The sequence below is a fragment of the Paramormyrops kingsleyae genome, chromosome 1, assembly GCF_048594095.1.
Source record: "Paramormyrops kingsleyae isolate MSU_618 chromosome 1, PKINGS_0.4, whole genome shotgun sequence".
Taxonomy (NCBI): Eukaryota; Metazoa; Chordata; class Actinopteri; order Osteoglossiformes; family Mormyridae; genus Paramormyrops; species Paramormyrops kingsleyae.
The window spans coordinates 74595295-74615601 of record NC_132797.1 but is presented as its reverse complement, the minus strand read 5'-3'; the positions used below and the strand labels follow the sequence as shown (position 1 = coordinate 74615601).

Here is a 20307-nt window from a genome sequence, read left to right as displayed (position 1 = left end):
CTGTTTTAGGCCTGAGAGAATGTAAGGACAGCAGAGGGCTGACTGCAGAAATGCTGGAAGAATCGGTCGCTTCTGCTTTGAGAAAGAGAAAAGGTGAAAAAGCAGGGGGGGGGGAAAAATGAATCCGCTGTTTTCTCTACAGTAGCACACGCTGTTCTTCGACTGTGAAATGTTAATGTTCTGACGTGATTCGAGAGATTCTGTGAAAAAGACACACACGCACCAACATGACGATGTCACCACGTCAGGTTGTGCACAGAGATAGACCAGAGCGGCTGGAGTTTTCCATCCTGGCCTCCGGCCAACCAGCAAAGCCTCCAGAGCTCGACGGAGCACACCCTGAATCGGCCGTATTATTAAAGGTTAACGTGCACCTGCATTTCAGGGTTGACTGTACAGGTCGCTTCGTGAGGACCAGGAGAACTCAGCTTGACCCCGCGCAAAGCTGACTCTGAGGAAATTGCTGCGATTTCAGTAATTGCCCTCATTCGCAGATTACCTCACAAGGTAGGCATATTTTAGGTCTGACAACACAACGGCAGATCTGCACCACGCCAGACCGGCTAACGAATCAGAAGGAACTGAAAATGCAAATTATTATTTTTTTAAACGCAGAACCATATCTGCTCAGTGTCAACAATGCTTCGGCATTTATTAAACTGACAAATCAAGCATACCATCTGCTCACAGGAGTGCTGTCGAAATGGGGGAAAAGAAACATCATTTAAAGTAGGTACGTTAACAATTAATCATGGGTGTTAGTTATACTTGACTCTTTAAGTCTGTTTTTATTAAGTTTTATCCACTTATACACTTTACTGGATAAAGTCAGTAAATTTTAATTCTAGACTGAAGGCGGAATCTCTGGGTTTATGAGACAGTCTCTTTAATAACTTTGCCACTTCCTGTATATATATCTGAATATTTTTTTTTTCCACGGTTTCTGGGTGAGACTGACACTCCCAGACCCCTACTGCACGGTTGGGACTGGGGGGGTCGGATCTAACCCTAAACCGTTTGGGAGGGAGGGTTTCAGACCAGGGTGAAGAATGTGTCAGCGGCATGAGGGTGGGTGCTGATCCCTGCATCTAAAAAGGCTCATTGTTCCACCACAGACCTCCAGTAGGGCAGAGACCCCCCCCCCCCGCAACTCAGTCTCTAACCCTGAGCGCCAGAGCAGGATGGTCTCCTGGCCCTGGAAGCGGGTCTCCAAATCCCGGGTGGGGAAAATCAATTATCAATGCCCCCCCCCCCAAATCCCCACATGGCAATGGAACAGCCGAGCGCTTTGTGCGAGCCCCATGCACCAGGCGTCAGACCCACACACTCGCTGATAACTTACTTCAGGAACCTGGCACCGCAGACAAAAAAGCCGCTGTGCAGCCTGTAGGCCAGGCGCGATAATGGAGAGGTCTGAGGTTATTTGTGTACTGCCCAAAAAGATAAGTGGAAGTCGGGAGAAAACAGACATGATCAGAAAGAAGAAGTAAAAAAATTTCAGAGGAAAAACACTGAGGTGTATATTGTGCTTCAGGTGAACTGGGACCTGAACTGGTCCTGGTGTGTGACTGTGCCTGTGAATCTACACACGTGTTATTCCGGAATCCCATCCGAGATGCTCTCTTCCTCTTGTTTCTTCTAGGAATAGGCTCTGTATAACCACACCCCTAGTATAACCACACCCCCTGTATAACCACACACCCCCTGGATAACCACACCCCCTGATCGACTGAGCGGCTATTGACAACGGACTGTATAAAATTACAAGATCTTCTCCAAATTGTTTTTCGCAGTTACATTTTTTGGTGCAGTGAAAACTCCGTTAGTTTGAAACAAGGCTATGAAGGACAACAGGACAAACTCCTACTACTACTTCAGAAACTAATAATGCAAAATAGACCCAGAAACCTAGATTCCCCAGAAAACCACGACAGTAATATGATGGACTGTTTGACAGGTAAAAGGTCGATTTCTGTAAATCCGTGCTGTGACGGAATAGAAACAGGATGACCTCAATGTAGAAAGTATTTGTTTTGTATCAAAACGTGGGCTGTGAAGGAGATAATGAGCTCTGGCGTGTCTCAGTGATAAGAGAAGACTGGTCAATATTATGTCAGGGGGGAGCGGGGTCGGATACAGCCCCCTGTCTAAACAGCAGGAGCTCAACAAGATCAACAGCCTCGCCCTCACCGCGCATGGGGAGGGGGGGGTCACTCGAACATGTTTGCTTTTGGCCCCCCCAGCCCAGAAATGCTGGGAATTTTTGAGAACGGGTTGGTGTGGGCTGCTTAGGACTAGGGGTATGGTGGGAGAAAAATAAGTTGTACAGTGTGGAGGAAGGGGGTTGGCTACCGGACACCCTGCTGTGGCTTTGATTGATTCCCCCCTCATAAGGTTGGGGGGGGGGGCAGGTCTGTGGATGGGGCCCCTTCTTGTCCTCCCCCTTCCGCCCCCCCCCACCTCCATCCACAGTTGACCCTTCTCCCCGTTTGCTGTGTTCCACAGGCTTTTCTCTGTTATTCGTCCCTCCATTCGTTGGATTCTGCAGTTTCTCCAGTACCATCCAGGCAGGTGGGAGGTTTGAAAAACATCAAGCCAGCGCCTCTGTCTCACTCTCTTAAAGCAAATGGAAAACTTGAATCCCTCCAAACAGGAAATATCTCAGAGACACAGTATTCCTGCCTCGGACCTGTTCCAACACACAGTAAAAGTGTCACAGGAGCCGCTGAGGCTGTGTCATGTGATTTAAAGCCTTTACTACCTAGGAGATCGATGCAAGGTGCTCTGAAGGTCTAAAAAGGTTACTGCCCCCGTCATTCAGAGTGAAGGACTGACTTCTCAGTCCTGGTGGGAGGGGCTAGCATGCACTGCTTAAGCTAATAAAAACAAGATGGGCAAAATGGTTGCCAAATCTCATTAAATAGCAAACAGGGGACATATATACATGATCTAAGCATGCCTAGAATGGTCAGAAAACAGAACAACATGTTATGACATCTGCTCGTAAATCTGATGGCTATTCTGGGGCAAGCTGATAAGCGACCCACAGATCGGCCCCAAACCAGGCCCACGGGCTTCAACCATCCATTCAGAAAGCTCAAGCAGAAGATGCAATGTTGCAATCTTGTAGTGGGGGAGGGAAGTGCCAGATGGAGAAACAGACGCAGCTTTTGGGCGCTGAAACGCAGAGCCACTGGAACAGAGAGCAGGAGGAAAACACAAATTCACAATCTTCATTAATCTTAATACTATACATTTGCAGCATTTATTCCTGGAATAATCATATCCATCATAACAACCTTCTGAAACACTAGTAAAGTTTCTGTACATCTTATGTATTGCACGATCAATAACTGCTAATACAGAAACACTAAAAATAAACAACAGATTAAGATGTGTGCTTTACTTTTGATGTTTAATTTCGCTACAATACTTATATTAATATGCAGACTTGAACTAATAAATACAGATACTACTGAAACTTTTTATCCAGAGATTAAGCAGAAAGTCATAATAAAGTGTAGCCTAAGAAAATTTTGAATTTTGTTCTTGCACCATCTAGTGGAGATATGTCAAATTGCACAGATGTATTTTTAAATGTATATATTTATTTTATGTATTTACAGATCTTATCTCCTAAAAAAAAGAAAAAGAAAAGACGGTTCTAAAAGGTACAACCCCTCAAATCTGTAACCCCAAGGTCAAAAATCCAATAGACATCCCCAGTCCCTGTTTAACTGGGGCAAACACACAAATTTAACCACTTCCTTGGCGTCACCAACATAATTTACCAGATGGTAACAGCTCACGCCTAGTGACGGTGAAATCATTTTGAAGGGTCTAACGGCAGGTGGTAATGAAGCCGTGGTTTAACTGAAATCACATTTGACGGTTTAATCCGAATAGTAAATCTTTAATTATTTACAGTACTGTTTCTAAGTTTTAATCTTTGGACAAGTAAACATAATGTTTCGAGGAAGAAGGTAATTACCTGGATTGTTTCAAGTCGTAGGTGGGCATCTGGACGAACATGCTTTTCAGACGCTGCAGGAACTTGTCTTCATTTTGTTGACCTGGTAAGCCCGACATCCACGCAGATATACTAGGGCTGCCACTAACGACTGTTTTTCTATGGATTGATCTATCGACTATTGTACCGATTGGTCGATTAATCTAAACGATTAATTTTACTCAAGAAAATCAAATAGACCGTTTAATTTGTTAATTTTATTTTGACAACAACAATCTGTATGTTATTGCAAGGGCTTTAGATAACGGACGCCGGCTTTTCGGAACTACATAAACATTATTTTGGCGGACAAATGATAAGCAAATTAATAGCATGCCCGAAATATTAAAGTTAGTAATCTGCATAAATCCGGCGTATCCTTATGCTTATTAAATTCGGTTAGCGGAGCACGCCAAGTGCAACAGATTTGGTAAATCATGGACTAAGCACTTATAAGTCAAAAAAGGGACAGCTCAGCAACCACATAATTTTTTGAAAGAGGAGATATTGTGGATAAGCGAGGCAAAATGATGTTGGTGGTGTGGCGCTGCTTTTTGCTGATTAAAGTCCGAAATTTTTTGGTAAATATAGTTTTCATTTTTATTTCACGAATTTTTTTCTTTTATTTAGTGTCCGTTTTCATTCCAGTTTATGATAAATCCCAATGCGCACGAACACATACTGGCAAAGTCAATGCACGTAGAATAAGCCCGGAGTTTAGCCTAAACATTTTCTCAAACACCTCAAGTTAGTAGGCAGACAAAAGATATTAAAAAGCTCTTTGAACTAATGGTAATTTAACAAACACGCAATTTACGGTGCGTGTTTTCTCTTCCGGCGTTGGTGTCCGTGTAGTAAACCAACGAACTTTGTAGTGTAAAACCACCTTTTAGTTTAGTGATAGGCCTAATTTGAACTCCCATAATTACGCAGAGATATTAAAGGAAAACATTAGTTTTAGAAATCATAATGGTAATTTAATAAAAATAAAAAGAACGATGCGTTGACTTCAAATACAGATGTCATCGACTAATCGCGGCAGCCCTAAGATAGTCTTACAAAATTTGCGCACTTAGGAAATTCAATTTCAACTGCGTTTATCCTCTGGTGAAATCATATCTGAAAAGTAGATCAATACTTTGCTTCCAATACTACTGTCTTCAATGTACGATAATCAGTGTGCATTATTAGAATCAGAGACGGTGAACCATGCGATGTCCTTTCGGGGGGTGGGGTCATTTAATTGTGCTCCTGGGACATGATTCCAAACGTTCCTTATTAGCAACCACATTTAATTCGCGTTTTCCCTTATGATCCAGCAGCTGGCAATCTGGATGTTGCGATGGTCTACCGGCTTGAACCTTTTTCCAATTAATCATTTTCAACGAGTCAGTTGTGGGTCTTCTGACCATATATACAAACTTAAAAAAAAAAATACACACTTTGCAACTGTAATGTAAACTTGCTTTGGTCTTCCGGACATGTGTATACACGGTCAATTCACACATTCTACGATATACCACAACACCCACGTAGATTTTGAGAAAATATATTAATCTCCTTAAAATTTCTCATAAATAAATAAATAAATGCTCATTAATATGCCTTTTTGGGTTCATAAAAGAAACATCAACAAATGTCCTTTCCAAAGACGAAGAAGCTCACTGCTGCTACATGTCAAATTCACCAGAGGAATGACTTTGAAAATGACTTTGGCAAAAGTGCATAAATATCAGCAGCTCCGAATCTGAATCCCAACATAAATATGCCCGACAATAAAAACAAAGAAACTGAGGAGCCCAGAGCATTAGACAGCTAATGAACCTTCCAGTTAAAAGGACCAGCTGCTCTTGGCATGGCTTAATGATGGACTCAAAGAGGTTGGTTACAGTGCACGTTATGAGGACGTCCCTGTTGCCTCCCTGTCTCCTTTCTGAAGCCCTTCGCCTCCTCTTCTCTCTTCCTCATCTTCTCTCTCGGGTCCTCTTCAGCTCTGGGTCCGCTCTCATCTGCCTTTCTTGCGGCTCTTGCCCTTTTTCAGGTCGTGACGGAATTTGCGGATCGTACTGTTGATAGCTCCTACGCACACCTTCCAGTCCTGTCCGTTCTCCTCCAGCAACATCCAGGGGAAGCGATCCTTCAGGTGCTCTGTAAGTCAGAGTCGGTTTGAGACACACGCCATTTAGCTCGGAGGTCGGGACTGGGAATGATGTTCTAGCATAGCAAGTTGGTAAGCCATTTAGCAAGGTAACCGTAAAACTTGTCAGATTTAATTTACCCCAGTTTAATTGGCCTTTATCTTCATTGGCTTACATTTAGCCCAGACTACCTTAAATCCGACAAGACGTCCGCTTAAGCTAAAAATCCTGCTTCATGAAACTGTTCCCAGTTCTAACCTGGTTAATTGTTAGCAATTCTTAGCAATATCAGTGGATAACAACACAACACTCAGTACTCTGTGCATGAAAACACCACAGCAACACGTCCACAGATAGTGGGTGCGTACGAGCCATGAATAAGACGTTAAGATCTGTTGATAAAGGACGCCGCCATCTTTGATTCTGAGCTCGGGGTGTAGACGAGAATTCCGACTTGAGGGGGGCGTTCCGTTTGAAATTTCCGACTAGAAACTCCGAATTGCGAGTTACGAGTTCAAATGGAATGCAGCATTACTCCCCTGTATGTGTACTGTGGGCCTTATGACTTTGCAGACTGTTTACATGCACATATATAATTTATATGACATAACAAAGGAAAGGGGAAAGCTGGATAAGCATGCTATAGCCCCTTTAATATAATCAGGCTGGTTCTGGATAATGGGAGGCAGTTTAAGTGACGACTGGGAGATCCCCCACATTGCACTGGCCATCACCCTCACCTCGAAGTGCGCTGATCTTATTTCGGTCAAGAGCTTGGATGCCATGCTCTCGGTTCCCATAAACGTTGCTCCTGATCAGCACGTGCTCTGGGAACAGGTACTTGATGAGGAAGCGGGCGACCAGCTCTGGCCGACTGCGCAGGCGTGCTGTGGACATGGCCACTTGTGGCACCTTCACCTGTCGGCTAGGAGACCCCAGGTACTCTGCAATAAAACAAAAGAACTCAGTGTCGCCCCCTACTGGATTGGATTTGATATTTATGTGACCACTTCAAAATGAAAGCTCAGCCCTGATTGGGAATTCTCTGGATTAGTGTGGACTGGCAACAAACAGACGTAAATGTTTATTTTAATTTGCAGTCTGAGAATTAAGAATGTGGTTGAAAAGTGTGATATATATACTGAATTATGCACACAATCCCTGACTAGTGGAACACAGCAATCATCCAGACACATTTTAAACAACCAAAATGGGCTGAGGGATTTTAACAATATTAGCAGTAACATTCATGGGTTAAATATTACCAAGGAACTTAAGCCGACTAACCCAGTGTGTCATCACTGGTGGTCTCTCCACTCTCCAAGCTGGGCTTGGAGCTGCTCTCCGGTGCCCTCTGATGGGGGGCTGAGGCTGAGGCCTTGCGGGAGCGAATGGGCCCATCTCCCTCACCGTCGGACAGCTCCACGTCGATCTCGGCGGCAGGGTTCATTGCAGGCGGGTCAGGATCAGCGGACGCCAGCGGGTCACTGGCAGTGTCACTCTGCACCTTGGGTTTCTTGATGCCAGAAGGAAGCATGAATAAGATTTTTAAAGATTTACACAGCCTACAGATGTTTCTCTTTTCCTGTTTCTTTTCTACTGAAGCTGTTCTGGTTCTGAGGTAAAAGCAGCACGAGCCTCTCTGGAAATGGATCTGACTGCCTGTTGGCCCCAAGCTCAGCTCCCCAACGGCAGCCCTGCCCGCTGCCCGAGTCCCCCAGGTGTCCACATTGCTCACCCTCTGCTTTTTGGCCTCAAATCGGAGGTATCTGGCAGTGGAGTTCATGATGGAGACGCAGGCTTTCCAGTCCCTGCCATTCTCTTTCAGATCGAAAGTGGGAAATTTCTTTGCGACCCATTCTGGGAAAGACACAGAGGAGCTACTGGACTGAACAACATCAGAGAGTTTCCAGTACCTATACCTACAGAACTGGCAGAGCAGAAGGGATTTACACCTATTAACTTCAGGACAAATTACAAGCAGTCATTCTCTTCGGCTACCTCTCATGGCTGCGATCTTGTTGGGGTCCAGCTTCTTCAGGCCCCTCACAGAGTCGCCCATGATGTTGCTGGAAGTCAGTGTCTCCACAGGGAAGAGGCTTCGCAGAAGGAGGCGCACGGCGCTCCGCGGGCTCATAGCACCCCCCGCTTTCTGCAGCACGCTACTGGGGATACGCACCTTCCTCCTGGGGTCCCCCAGCCACACTGTTGGAAAGGGGGAGGAGTCAGAGATGAGTATAAAATAAAGAGACTCCTCTATAGGTTTAAAAAATCTGCATTCTTAAATCCTGGTTTAATCCTGGATCTGCTGGCAGAAGACTGCACTGTGTGGCAGGCTGCTTCCAGACTCAAAACTTTGTAAGACAGCAGGACACAAGAAAAAGGTGAAGCAGGAACACTGGGAATAACCTAAAACCAGCCAGGCAGAGGGCAGAAGCAACTATCTAATGCCAGAGATGACCGTCAACTTATCCAGCAGTGCCTCATAGGACAGTTAGGACTGCCAGGATTGCTTGATCAATGAGAAACAGGGAAGAGACAGGCTGCGACAAAAATATGTTTTACACAGAGGCATTCCCATAAACCGAGAAATAAGTGAAACTAAAAATGCTACTGCGGTCTCTTAATTTTTTCCAGAGCTATTTTTGAGTTTACTTCCATTTTCTGCATCCCACATTGTCATCCTCTCCTTGTGTACCAGCACCTGGGCACTAACACTTCATTTATTCTGCATTTTATGGCTGAATTGTGGATAAATATGTGAAGTTAGAGGCATAGAAGCACTAATAAACAAATGGCTCTCGGGACCTGTCTTATGTTTCCCAGGGTTGGCTCCTGGTGGGCTTTTGCGGGCAGTCTTTGGGGCACTGCCTGCCATTGGCGTAGAGGCTTTCTTAGGGGTCTCCACGGTGTCCGTGTTGGCTGCCGGTGGACCTTCCCTGGGACCCGCCACTGCCGTGCTTTCAACCTGCAAGCCTTTGCGTGCTTGAGGGGCCAGCCGGGGGGGGCTGGGGACCCCTGGGGCTGGAGAGAGGGGTGGCGGTTTCTTAGACTCGCCCTGGACGGAGGGCGGAGGGGAGCCTACCCGGACCAGCTGGGGCATGGGAAGCCCAGAGTCCGTTATCGTGCACCCATCCATTCTGAACTGGTGCACAGGTACTCCGGTGTTGGAGAGTATCTGGGGTTTCTGAAACAGGAGTAATGTATCAATGAGCTTCAGCCACGCTTAAACCGTTAACTTCCCTGAAAGAGAAATACTGAATCTAAAGCCTTGCCACTTAGCTTGCTGCTTTGGTCTTCTGGGCTTATTATCAGATAACAGTAGTGATGGACAATATGATGCTTCATAACCCATTTGCTGTATTTTCTGACATCACTAGACGTGACACAAACCAAGAGCACCATCTAGTGGAGTCAAAAAATACAGCGAATGGTTCATGAAGCGTCACTTTGTCCATCGGTAGATAACAGTAAGAATTACTGATGGTTGAATGAGGCTTTGAAACTGATGGTTAGGGTTCATCATGTATAACTACAAATAATTGATTGGTAGTTCTTACGTGTTCCCACTGGTTAAAATGGGTCCAAGGTAATCCCAACTACTGTAGTTTACAAAGCATCATATCTACCATGGATAGCAGGTACAATGCATACAGGGGACATAGATAAATAGAGTTCAGCTATCAAGTTGCTCTGGAAAGTTCTATACCTGCGAGAAGAGTCCAGGACTGAGATGGACAGTCTGTATGCTTGTGACCTTGGCCTGAAGCTGATCAAACTTTTGATCAAGTTTCTGAATCGCCTCATACATGACCTGGGAGAGGGAAGTGAAGCAGACTGAGCCAGAAGACCGGAGACACGTCAGCGAGAGCACTCTTCACAGCTGGACGGAAGCTATTTACCCACCTGGCAGTAGGTGAGAATCTCTCCGAGTGTTATTTGCTGGTCGATGCTGTACAGATCTTCAGAGCTTCCAGCGGCATGCTACACGTCACAGAACGACTAATCACAAGCAGCACAAACCTCGACCTTCTGTTAGGGAATTAATCTGAAGCTAAACAGTGGTGACCTTCATGCCAGGGACTGTAGGTGTTAGCAGGGTTTGAACTCACCTCAAACTGCAGCTGGCCATCATACTCCATCCCAACACTTGGCGTATCTTCTGCTGGACACTCTTCTTGACCTTCAGAACCCTGAGAAAAAACAAAGACCACTGAATAGCAAGACCCCCCCCCCAGTGCTTAAACCCACTATGTTTTAATGCTGTTCCAAAGCCACTATATTCTAAATGCTGTATCATCACTCGCCTGAAAACCTCAAAGTCCCACAACTTCCAAAAGACTGACCAACCATGCTGTCTGTCCCAGACCTTCTCCATGCCTTGGTACTGGGACTATAGTGCTGTTCCTCTACCTCTTGTCCATCTTGCACAGTCTCAGTGACAGACAGTGGGCCGGTTGAGGTATCCTCTGTTGAGATATAAAAAAAACAAACTTTACACAGCCCAGCGAACTTAAGTTGATGATGAATGAGGTGTCTGATCCTCTCAGGAATACTCAGATGTTTCTTCAGTTGTTAAGACTTACCACAGGCCAACTGTAGGCTGTAAGGTTTGGAGAAATCTGGGCTACTCGGTTGCTCCTGACCATTCACGATGTCACATGGCTCCTCTGGGACCAGAGCCTGCTGGTCTTCTACTAGGATCTGGTCATACTCCTCCTCCACCTTGATTCTCACTGGAGATTGATCTGGGTAGATGAAGCCTTAAATACTCACTATAACTGCTTATAAACATCAGAAAACATACTTCTGGTGGGTTGTATAATGCTAGCATATTGTAAAGTATTGGTAAAGTATGGTGGCATAGTAATTTTGATATATGTAAATATTAAGACATATACATACATACATACCTAGGTGCAGCTAAATTCGACCAACTATTCATATCAACTCCACATCAAAATTTGATTACCCTATTTCTTTATGAGTCTCTTTATGGGGGTGGCACGGTTATTCAGTGGATTCCAGGAAAAAACAACCCAACCTGGATTAACTGGCAACCCAGCGCTGGGTACATACTGGACGGAAAACGCGCTGGGTTATTTTGAACCAGTCTCTTCGGTTATGCAATTTACTCTGGGTCACATTTACCATTGGTACAGGATCGCTCATTTATGTTTTCTATTAAACATCTGTAATGGATATGTCTCATATTTAAATATAATCACTTGACAAATACTAGCATAAATGTTGTAAATATTGCTGTTGACAGAATTAAGCTTCAGAACATGAATATCTAGCGAAACTGTAAGATCGATGCACTTCGTTGTCAGGATAACATTCCACGATAACTACCCGCTAACAATACGTATGTGATCCCTCACTTAGTTCACATTTAACTAGCTAACCCTGACCACAAACGGTCTAACATTATAATTCAAAGAGAAAGTGTTGAACTTAAATCTATCACAATTGTTGCTGGTAAGAATATTGTTTTATTGTAAATATTATTGTAACACGATGAATGAAAGGCTCGATTTCACGTCAGCCGTTTGAGGGATGTTTGGGTGCTTATCATCCAGCAGTTCGCACGACAAACGGGGGTACAGTTACCCAAGTGCTGGGTCAAAAACATAACCCGGCTGCTGGATCAGGACTGGATACCTGCACTGAAAATAACCCAGCAAAGTAACCCGTTGTTTTTACAGTGCACGTTTCCGCCCACGGTGCCAGGAGCAGCGGATATATAGGCTCCGGTGTCAGATTTGACAGTGCTGTGTGTTTGTGAGCCCGGATCAGAGTCCCGTCCTGGGTGCCCTGTGCTTTACGGCATCTCCCCTACCTTCCACTGGGTAAGTGGTCATGAAAAAAAAATGAAAAGACGGCCTCTTCGTGTATTATTATTCAATAATAATTGAAGATGCACATTAAATGTTTCATTGTACAACAATAATAAATAAAGTTTCATAAATGCATAATTAGTGGGTAAACGTCAGAAACAGTGTTCTTTGATCGTTTCACGATAATTATTTATCTCCATAAATCACGGTACGTGTATGCGGAAGAATGTTCATGTAAATCAATATTTATTGAATACTAAATGTACAAATTCTAAACACAAGTGTAAACAACGCGGCCGCTTGGTTCACTGACGGCACAAAGAGGCGCCCATCGGCTGGTCGTCTCGTATGGTTGTACTTGTGCATTAGAAACGAGAAACAGCGGCTTCATTTTTTTGATGTATTCGTGTAACTAGTAACTGAATTTCCAAAAGAAAAATGTACCGAGCGATCGGTCAGGGAAGGAAGAACAGCGAATAATACGAGCGACAAAGCGGACTTTGCTGGAAGGTCAGAAGCAGCAAACAGAGAGACTATCACCACGCCGGCTTCCCCGTCCACGCCCTCGCTGCCTTTACGCCGCACTTAATACAGACAAGAGAGCAAAAGCTCCGTTTCCGATACTGCCGGGCTGCGTAAATGCTTTGTTTTGGGTCCGTCGGTTCTGCTAACGGAAGAACGTGTCTGCAGCTACATATCGTGCGGCGAACTAAACGCCAAATACCGACGTTACAGATGCATTGTCATTCACTGTACCATAAGATATATTGCCTGCATGCAGAAAACGCCTGTATTTTGACTAATTTATTCACTGTGCATTACATCGGTTCCAAACTGTGCCTGTCTCAGTATAAGGTTGCTACACCGGACATTAATTCTGCCCGGAACGCTCGCCTTTGTCCCTGTCTGCGCGTTCCCTTCCCTGATTTCAATCCCTCCCGAGTAGATTAAGTTATAAAACGATGCATTCCTAGCTCATCTGATACCCTTTGTGCGTGAACATCTTAATATCTAACGAGGAACGCAGATCGTTTAATCTAAGTAAAGAGGGAAAGTCTAATAAACGCCTTCACCCCCCGCCAGAACAACAGATAAGACATCACTCCGGGGCGTCTGGGTAGCCGATCTACTGCGTATATTACACACATTCGGGGAAACGGAGAAACGAGCAAAGTACTGTCACTCATACCGTTAGTAGACATGCCTGGTGCTTGTTAAATCTTATTTTCCCGTTGCTCCTCGCAGTCAGTTTGCAAGGCGGGGGAAGGGGTTCGCCGGCAGTAGCGATGGGATCCAGACAAACTGCTCCCGTTCCTCACGCTAGCCGTGCATCTGCGCGTCAGAGCAGGTCAGTAATCCGCCAGGACTGTCCCTGCGTCCCCGGCAGGCGCCGAACGGCGGAACAGCGTCCCGAAACCCTGCCCTTAGGCAATATACTGCTGCCAGTATGAAATAAACGTTTGCATCTAAAGGTGCAGAAATCCGCTATCAGGAGGATGGGTTTTATAATAAAGCCTATATATATTTTTTAAAGTGTATTATTTTATCTAATTAGATCGCATAGAGTTCCATATTTACTGTTTATTTCCCAGGAATACGTGTTTCAAAGAAAAACGTCATGCATTTGAGAATTAAATGGACATTTCTGTTTTTTCCATTATGAATAACGCTACAAACAGGAAACGGTGATATGCAAATAATTTATTTATGCACAAATAACGCCTATTACCGAAAGATCATCTTCTTTCATATGTCTGAAATCGTTTCCAGCATAGCCGTTTATATACCTTCTTTACATGCGCCTAAAATAACGGCGATTGGGCGCCATTTAGTGGATGTACGTGGGAATGACTTGGCGAACGTCTTCTCTGTTGTCAAAACCTCTGCAACATATGTAAGCAGGACTCATCAAATAAAACAAAAAAGCGGAGAAAAGAGCCCGTAGCCTATAATAAAATGCAAATTAGCAAAAGTGATAAGAACTAAGATGCACTGGTATATTAAACGGATCACACAGACCAACAGCGGTGCCAGAAAACATAGCGCGGGTTGTGCAGGCAGAAAATTAGGTGAGTCAGTCGCATAACAGTTCACTTGGTAACAAAATCACACTATAGATTAAACTACACATTTTTGACCAGTTTTTAAACGACCCGTGGCATTATTGATACGAAATGAACAAAGATAAACATTTGCCCCTCAGCAGCACTTTTCCTACGATTGATCTAAGCAGGCACACAATCGTTTTTATCGTTGTAGTGTATCATAACGATTGTTTTGTGCTTATAAGATTAATTAATTTCTTCATAGCTGACGTGGGACCTTACAGGGGCTGGACAATGAAACTGAAACACCATCAGCCTTTCATTAACTGTACAAGGCCAATGCATTCTTGGGAATGCCAGCTACAGGTCCTGTACAGTGGCCAGATGGATTTTGAGCAATTCTTCTTGCAGAAAAGTGACCAGATCACTACATGATGCTAGTGGATAAAATCATTTCCTGAACTGTTCCTCCAAAACACCCCCCAAAGTGGCTGAATAATATTCAGATCTGGTGACTCTGCCAGCCAATGGAGATATCCAACTTCACTTTCATGTTCATCAAATCACTCCGTGACCAGTCATCCTGATACACGGCACCACATGAGTACGAAGCGATCCGGGTGGCGAGCCTCTCCGGGGCGTCTCCACACTGTGACTCTCGCGGATGTGGGAGAGACAGTGAAGGTGGAGTCCGGGACCAATGCATGTTTCACACTGTCCAGCCTAAGCACTGCTGGCGCCATTGAAACCGACACCAACATGACTTGCTGTCCTGGTCACAGATGCACCAGTGAGACGCGCAACAACAATTGAACTTTAATGTGTCTCCCATTATGTTGTGTGGATTGCAGTATTGTGTGCACTGCTGTGTTATCGCTCTGCTCTTACTGATGGAATGTGCAATCAGTGAAGTTGGCCACCGTGCGTATAAAAGCGGGAAACCTCAAAACCTGTTTTGGCCAGTGTTTCCGTGCCAACACCCAACCCCTGTGCCTCTCACCGCCCGTTTTCCTCCCCCCACATCTCCAAACCGACCCTGTTTCACCTCCAAACGGGTTTCCACAATTCCTTTGACCTTGATCATTTTTTAAAAAACATCCTGGATGAGAGCTTCAACTGTGAATATTGGTGTTTCTGGTAGGTTTATACATCTCAGCTCCATTTGAAATAGACAAGACCTGAGGATGGCTAGATTGTAAAATCGAAACTTAAAATAATAGGCCTATACAATTTTGGAGTACTGATGCTACATTTTAATCCCTCATGACTGTAATTTTCACACTGTTAATATGATTTAACTCAAACCGAACAGGGAGAATAGATTGACAGAGGGTAGGACATGAGCAAACGTAAAGGCGGTGATATTTCTCAATGCAGTCACATTTATTAGCATGTTCTATTCACAATTACTAAGCGGCCAGTGATGTCTGGCAGATGGTTGGGGAAAAAATTTACAATGGAATTTTCACAATGTTTACTAAAAAATAAATACAAGACTTAAAGTGTTGCACAGCTCAAAAATATACAAAGGCTTGGAATTAATGTAAACTTTGAAAAGATTTTACAAAAGAAACATCTTTGCAACAATTTAAAAAGATCCCTATTTACAAATTTGTACAAAAATACAAAACTGATGCAAATCCAATAACTCGTAGCTTTCAGCCTGAATGAAATGCATCTTGTACAGAAACAGTTACACTGTAACCTTCTTTTTGTTGAATGTTCATCCTTTTTCCTTTTTTAATACAAGAAACCAATTGCCGTTTGTAAATGTTGCTCACACTGGAACACTTCTTAAATCCTTTGGCAAAAGCATCACCGTGCTTCTCACCAATGTGCACTTTGTTCATGAACCACGCAGAATCGTTGAATGGGAACTCAAAACAGTCGTAAAGAAATCTTATTTGAATAAGCTAAGAGCAAAACTGAAAGAGAAAACTTCACAAACACCACTATATATCAGTGCAAATTTTTATATATATTTTTAAAAAGCTGGAATAGTGTACACAGAATCATTTCCTCTTGTGTACCGTGTTAAAAGTTGGCAGTTATCGAGTCCAATTCAAAAGCTTTGCCTCTCTTTCTTTACCTCAGGATTAAAATTTGTTCACTCTCGGTTGCCGTTTTTAATAATCTCAACTCATCTTTCTTTACGTAAGGCCTGAACAAAGCTAACAGCTGAAATACTACAATGGACGCAGCTACTAACGGTGCCATTTAATAGCATCTGTGGACAAATATGGCTACATTGGAACTGCAAGTGTAAAACATCACTAGTGAGCAGGTGAATATATATCTGAAAGAATAGTTTTTTTTTTTGTTAAGAATTACATGGATCACTAGCTGTGCTCAGAGAAGATTAGATCCGTGGTAGCGTGAGAAAAACCCAATACAACCAGCGGACAGCCATCAACAGACTGAAACTGTGGTCATAGGGCGTGGCAAATTTGGAGCACGCTGTGCATAACAGAACCACATTTTTGTGTGCCGCAATTTATGCGTTAAACAGTGAATATGCACCATTTCTGAGCAGTGCAGCTCAGTTTAATCTCTCCGTTAAGCCACTGTCTGATTAAATAAAGCTTTAACATATTTCCATCTACATCATATTTATAAACAAAATAAGTCTCTGGATAAAATATCTCATCTTTAAAAATATTCTTCTTTGTTAACCTGTATTGTCATATAAAGACTATAGATTTTCCGACCCAAAGCTGTGTGCAGAATGCAGACCTACATTCTTAAAAGTGAATTCACATTAAGTCTATATTTTTTCTCCTTTTAGTAACAATATAAAGAACTGCAACTAATTTGAGTCATTTGTTAAATAAGATAATCTGATATTCAGTCATCACATTATTTTAGATGAAACACCAAATGCATAACTTTATATAAAACGCAGTTGCTGACATCTCGACTTACACTGGAAATCCCAATTTCATTCTCAGTCACTTTGTTTAAGCTTCGCTGGTACTGAATATTTCGATACTTATATACGCATATTTGCCTTTGAACACATGGACCCCTTGCCCCTCCCCCCGCCAAAAAGAAGGAAAAAAAAAAAAACACAACTACAATTTTGAACAACCTATAAAAATTACTTCAACCTGTAATCAAGACTTAGAAGACATTTCCTGGACTCCATATACTAGCTCGGGGTGGGTTAGTCCTATAAAATATAAACAGCCATGGTTCCTAACCTGTACGGTCGGAACTGAGAACAGGCGCTACCTGCATCTGTTAGGTAGAGGGCTTCGAGATGAATAGTTCCCCAAACCAAAATCTCATCTTCTGCCTCACTTTCCATATGTCCCATCGCACATATCGTACTCACTACCAGATCAGCACAAATCCCAAAACTCACATCTCCACCAGTGTCTCCCCTTCCTCTTGTCCTGTACACTGCCACGTTCCATAACCTTGCTCCAGACTTGGCTCTAACCATTATCGTAAACTTAATTTGTACCTTTTCACAATCGCCTGCTAATGCTCTGCTCCCATAAAAGTTTCATATATGTCCAGATAATTCACAAAACAGACAATCCCACTCTTTACACTTATCCGAGAAAATTAATGTTTTTGTACAGCTATTGAACATAGTGATAAAAAAATCAAGTTTGAAAATCTGATATCCTTTCATACAGTAGTATCTCTTAACTCCTTTTCAAAGCTCGACGGTTTTTTTATTGCATGCTGATGACGTAAGGGCTCGTGACATGAAACAGGCATGTGCTGCAGACCGCAGCGCCAGCCAACCACAGACTCATACGGTGACATCATCCCGCTTCACAGCTTTCCCCTCACTTCTAGCACAGTGTCAGTTTTGCAAATCAGCTCAAAAATCTCCCCTTTCATTCATAAATCTATTCCACCAAGGTCTCTGAAGGTATTCATAGAATACACTGGGTTTTTTTTTTATTGTTTTTTTTTTTAAATACAACAGTTTCCTGTTAGTTTGATCATCCTTACTTATTAAATCAGGTGGCTTGTCTTTGGCCCCTCATGAAAAGTTGAGTTCTGACTTGAATCCAAACGCTACAAGCTCAGCCCATGAGCCACTAATACAGTAAAAGAAACAGCAGGAACTCAACCATTTGCTAAAATAGAAGACCGGTGTGTTTGTTAAGGTGGCACAACTCAGGTGGTGGATGGTGCAAATACCGCAAGCTACTAAGATGACTGAATTACCTTAATATTGCAGCCGTGCGACAAGCAACTCTAGGCCTTATTATCTTGTGCCCCGTCACCACTATCTTTTGAGCTTGTGATACCTAAAAGTCACACTCATCTATCCATACATATGTATTCATATTCACTACGTGTACACGATAGAATTCATATCTTGTAGTTTAAGTGCAAGAAATCTGTAGGTCTAAAAACCTACCCTTGAATTACAGACAACTGTAAAGGAGTAATATCTATCATTTGCAGTATCTGTGTGTGTTTAGAGTATGTTAAGACCTCCCTTACACAAAGGCCATAGTTTGATTGTCCCAAGTCCACCTGTCAAAGGCAGGATAGTATATAAAGTTCAACATTTCCTTCTGAGCTCCAGTACTGGCTGCACCTTTTTGTCTTTAATCTATGTGTACGATGGTTGTGCATCTTGTGGAAAAGCTACAGCATGAGTTTCTCTCTCAGTAATCTCATCATCGCCTCCGCCCCCCCCAGCCCCAAAGACCCCAGGGCCGTCCTGAAATGCCCAGGACTGGCGTATTCATTCGCATTTATTTGACAGCATTCCACCTCCAGCGCCTTTAAAACTCTTTTGATGTACTTGCTTCATGGTCAAAATATTAGAACACGGGGATGGGTAATTTTTTCATCCCCCCCCCCCCAAAAAAAAGACAAAAGTCATAGAAAACATCTGTGAATGACAAACAGAAATGGCAGTTTCTAGAACAAATACATTAAGGTTATTTTACTTCTCCTCCACTCTTTCTTGTGGTTCAGCGGTTTGCTCAATCGTCAAGTTCCAAATAAAAGTGTACACTGGCCTTTATTCTTTTTTTTTCTTGTTTTCCTGTTTTTAATCACTTATAATATTAAAAATAGGTCCTCACAGGCCAACTGATGCCCCTCCTTTAAAGCCATGGGCATTTTCTGAGTGGGTCCAGTACTTGTGGAGGATGATGACTGAGCACATTTCTTCAGGTGGAGGAGCGATCATCGTGTGGGCTGCCGTCCGAGTTCTCTGTCTCACCTTCAGAGATGGCCTGCATCGGTGCCGTGTAGAGCCGGCTACGTGCGCTGTAGCGGCTGCTGTTGGCCGGAGGCGGGATCCTGGAGCGGCCCTGGCGGGAGGAGGCGGACATGGGGAAGGCCTTCGGAGAGAAGCCCTCCGTATTGGCCCGGGGGAATGGGCTGGAAGGGTGGTGTTCGGCACTTGATGGGGACTGCTGCAGAGGGGATGACAGCTCCTCGAGCTCACCAGATAGCTCGCCCAAGAACCTGGGCGTCACTGGACTCTTCAAGATCTCTGTGGCCGACATGCGGTAGCTGGAGTCGGTACGGCTGCCCTTCTTCAACAAAAGGAGCTTGAATTCCTCATTGGAGGTGTTGGATTTCTTGGCACACCTGTAAATGGGCCCTGGGGGTCGCTGGGAGCTGGTTGGGGTGCCCGGTGTGACGGGCGTGCCTGGCGATGTCACTGGTGTACCTGCAGGGCTGGTTCCTGGTGTTGTGGTTCCTGGCGTTGTGGTTCCTGGTGTTGTGTTCAGGCGATTCTTCACAGTCGGTTCCCCCGAGTCCTTCCTTCCCAGCACTTTCCTCTTGGATCTGTGATGACAGAGTATTAGTAAGTCATAGTTTCTTTAAGATGCTTTATTAAAAAGGCCCTGTCCCCTGTACAGGATAAAATGATGGACGCTTTCAAGGGGTAAAACACACCTGTGGATCATGGCAAAGAGATCTTCAGTTGTGCGTGCTTTTGTAGGCGACAGGAAAACACTGTCGTCCTCCGCCTTTGTCTCTTCATACAAAGGGGACACTGAGCTGTCACTGGGTGTAGATTCTGGAAAAAAGGGGAAGGTTCCTCCACATGACATCACACCACCTATCTCCTCAGCATAGGTCCAGAAACAGCACTCGTTACATTTATTACACATAAATGTTTCAAATGCTGGCCACTTGCTAGTGAAACTTGATCAATATGTTATTAAAAACAAAACACAAGGTTAAATCCTATTGTCTCAGGATTGAATTGAAACCATCCCACCCATCTATGTCCCATAACAGATTATCTAATCTAGGGTTGCACTGAGCCTGGAACTTAT

At 43.8% G+C, this 20307-nt stretch overlaps 2 protein-coding genes across 10 annotated transcripts in view; both read right to left on the bottom strand.

Annotated features, from left to right (window-relative positions):
• Positions 1 to 5542: 5542 nt before the first annotated feature.
• Positions 5543 to 13398, bottom strand: zgc:113423 (BEN domain-containing protein 2). 2 transcript variants are annotated; one of them, XM_023800839.2, is made up of 12 exons: positions 13177 to 13398; positions 10734 to 10895; positions 10498 to 10616; positions 10260 to 10340; positions 10054 to 10131; positions 9857 to 9961; positions 8956 to 9334; positions 8149 to 8352; positions 7886 to 8007; positions 7435 to 7663; positions 6888 to 7091; positions 5543 to 6157 (listed from the first exon to the last, which is right to left on the bottom strand). In XM_023800839.2, exons 1-12 carry the CDS (start codon positions 13187 to 13189, stop codon positions 6015 to 6017), a joined length of 1839 nt encoding a protein of 612 aa, XP_023656607.1. In that variant the 5' UTR covers positions 13190 to 13398; the 3' UTR covers positions 5543 to 6014. The 2 variants fall into 2 exon arrangements, with proteins under 2 accessions (XP_023656607.1, XP_023656609.1); XM_023800841.2 differs by lacking the exon at positions 13177 to 13398 and having other exon boundaries at positions 10494 to 10616; positions 10734 to 10749.
• Positions 13399 to 15394: 1996 nt separating this feature from the next.
• Positions 15395 to 20307, bottom strand: part of nhsb (Nance-Horan syndrome b (congenital cataracts and dental anomalies)) — a 73826-nt gene continuing 68913 nt past the window's right edge. For all 8 annotated transcript variants that reach the window (XM_023801084.2, XM_072699103.1, XM_023801085.2 and 5 more), the window contains 2 exons: positions 19922 to 20045; positions 15395 to 19810 (listed from right to left, as the gene is read on the bottom strand). In XM_023801084.2, coding sequence (XP_023656852.2) covers positions 19183 to 19810; positions 19922 to 20045 — 752 coding nt within the window. In that variant the 3' untranslated portion in view covers positions 15395 to 19182. The remainder of the gene's footprint in view (positions 19811 to 19921; positions 20046 to 20307) is intronic.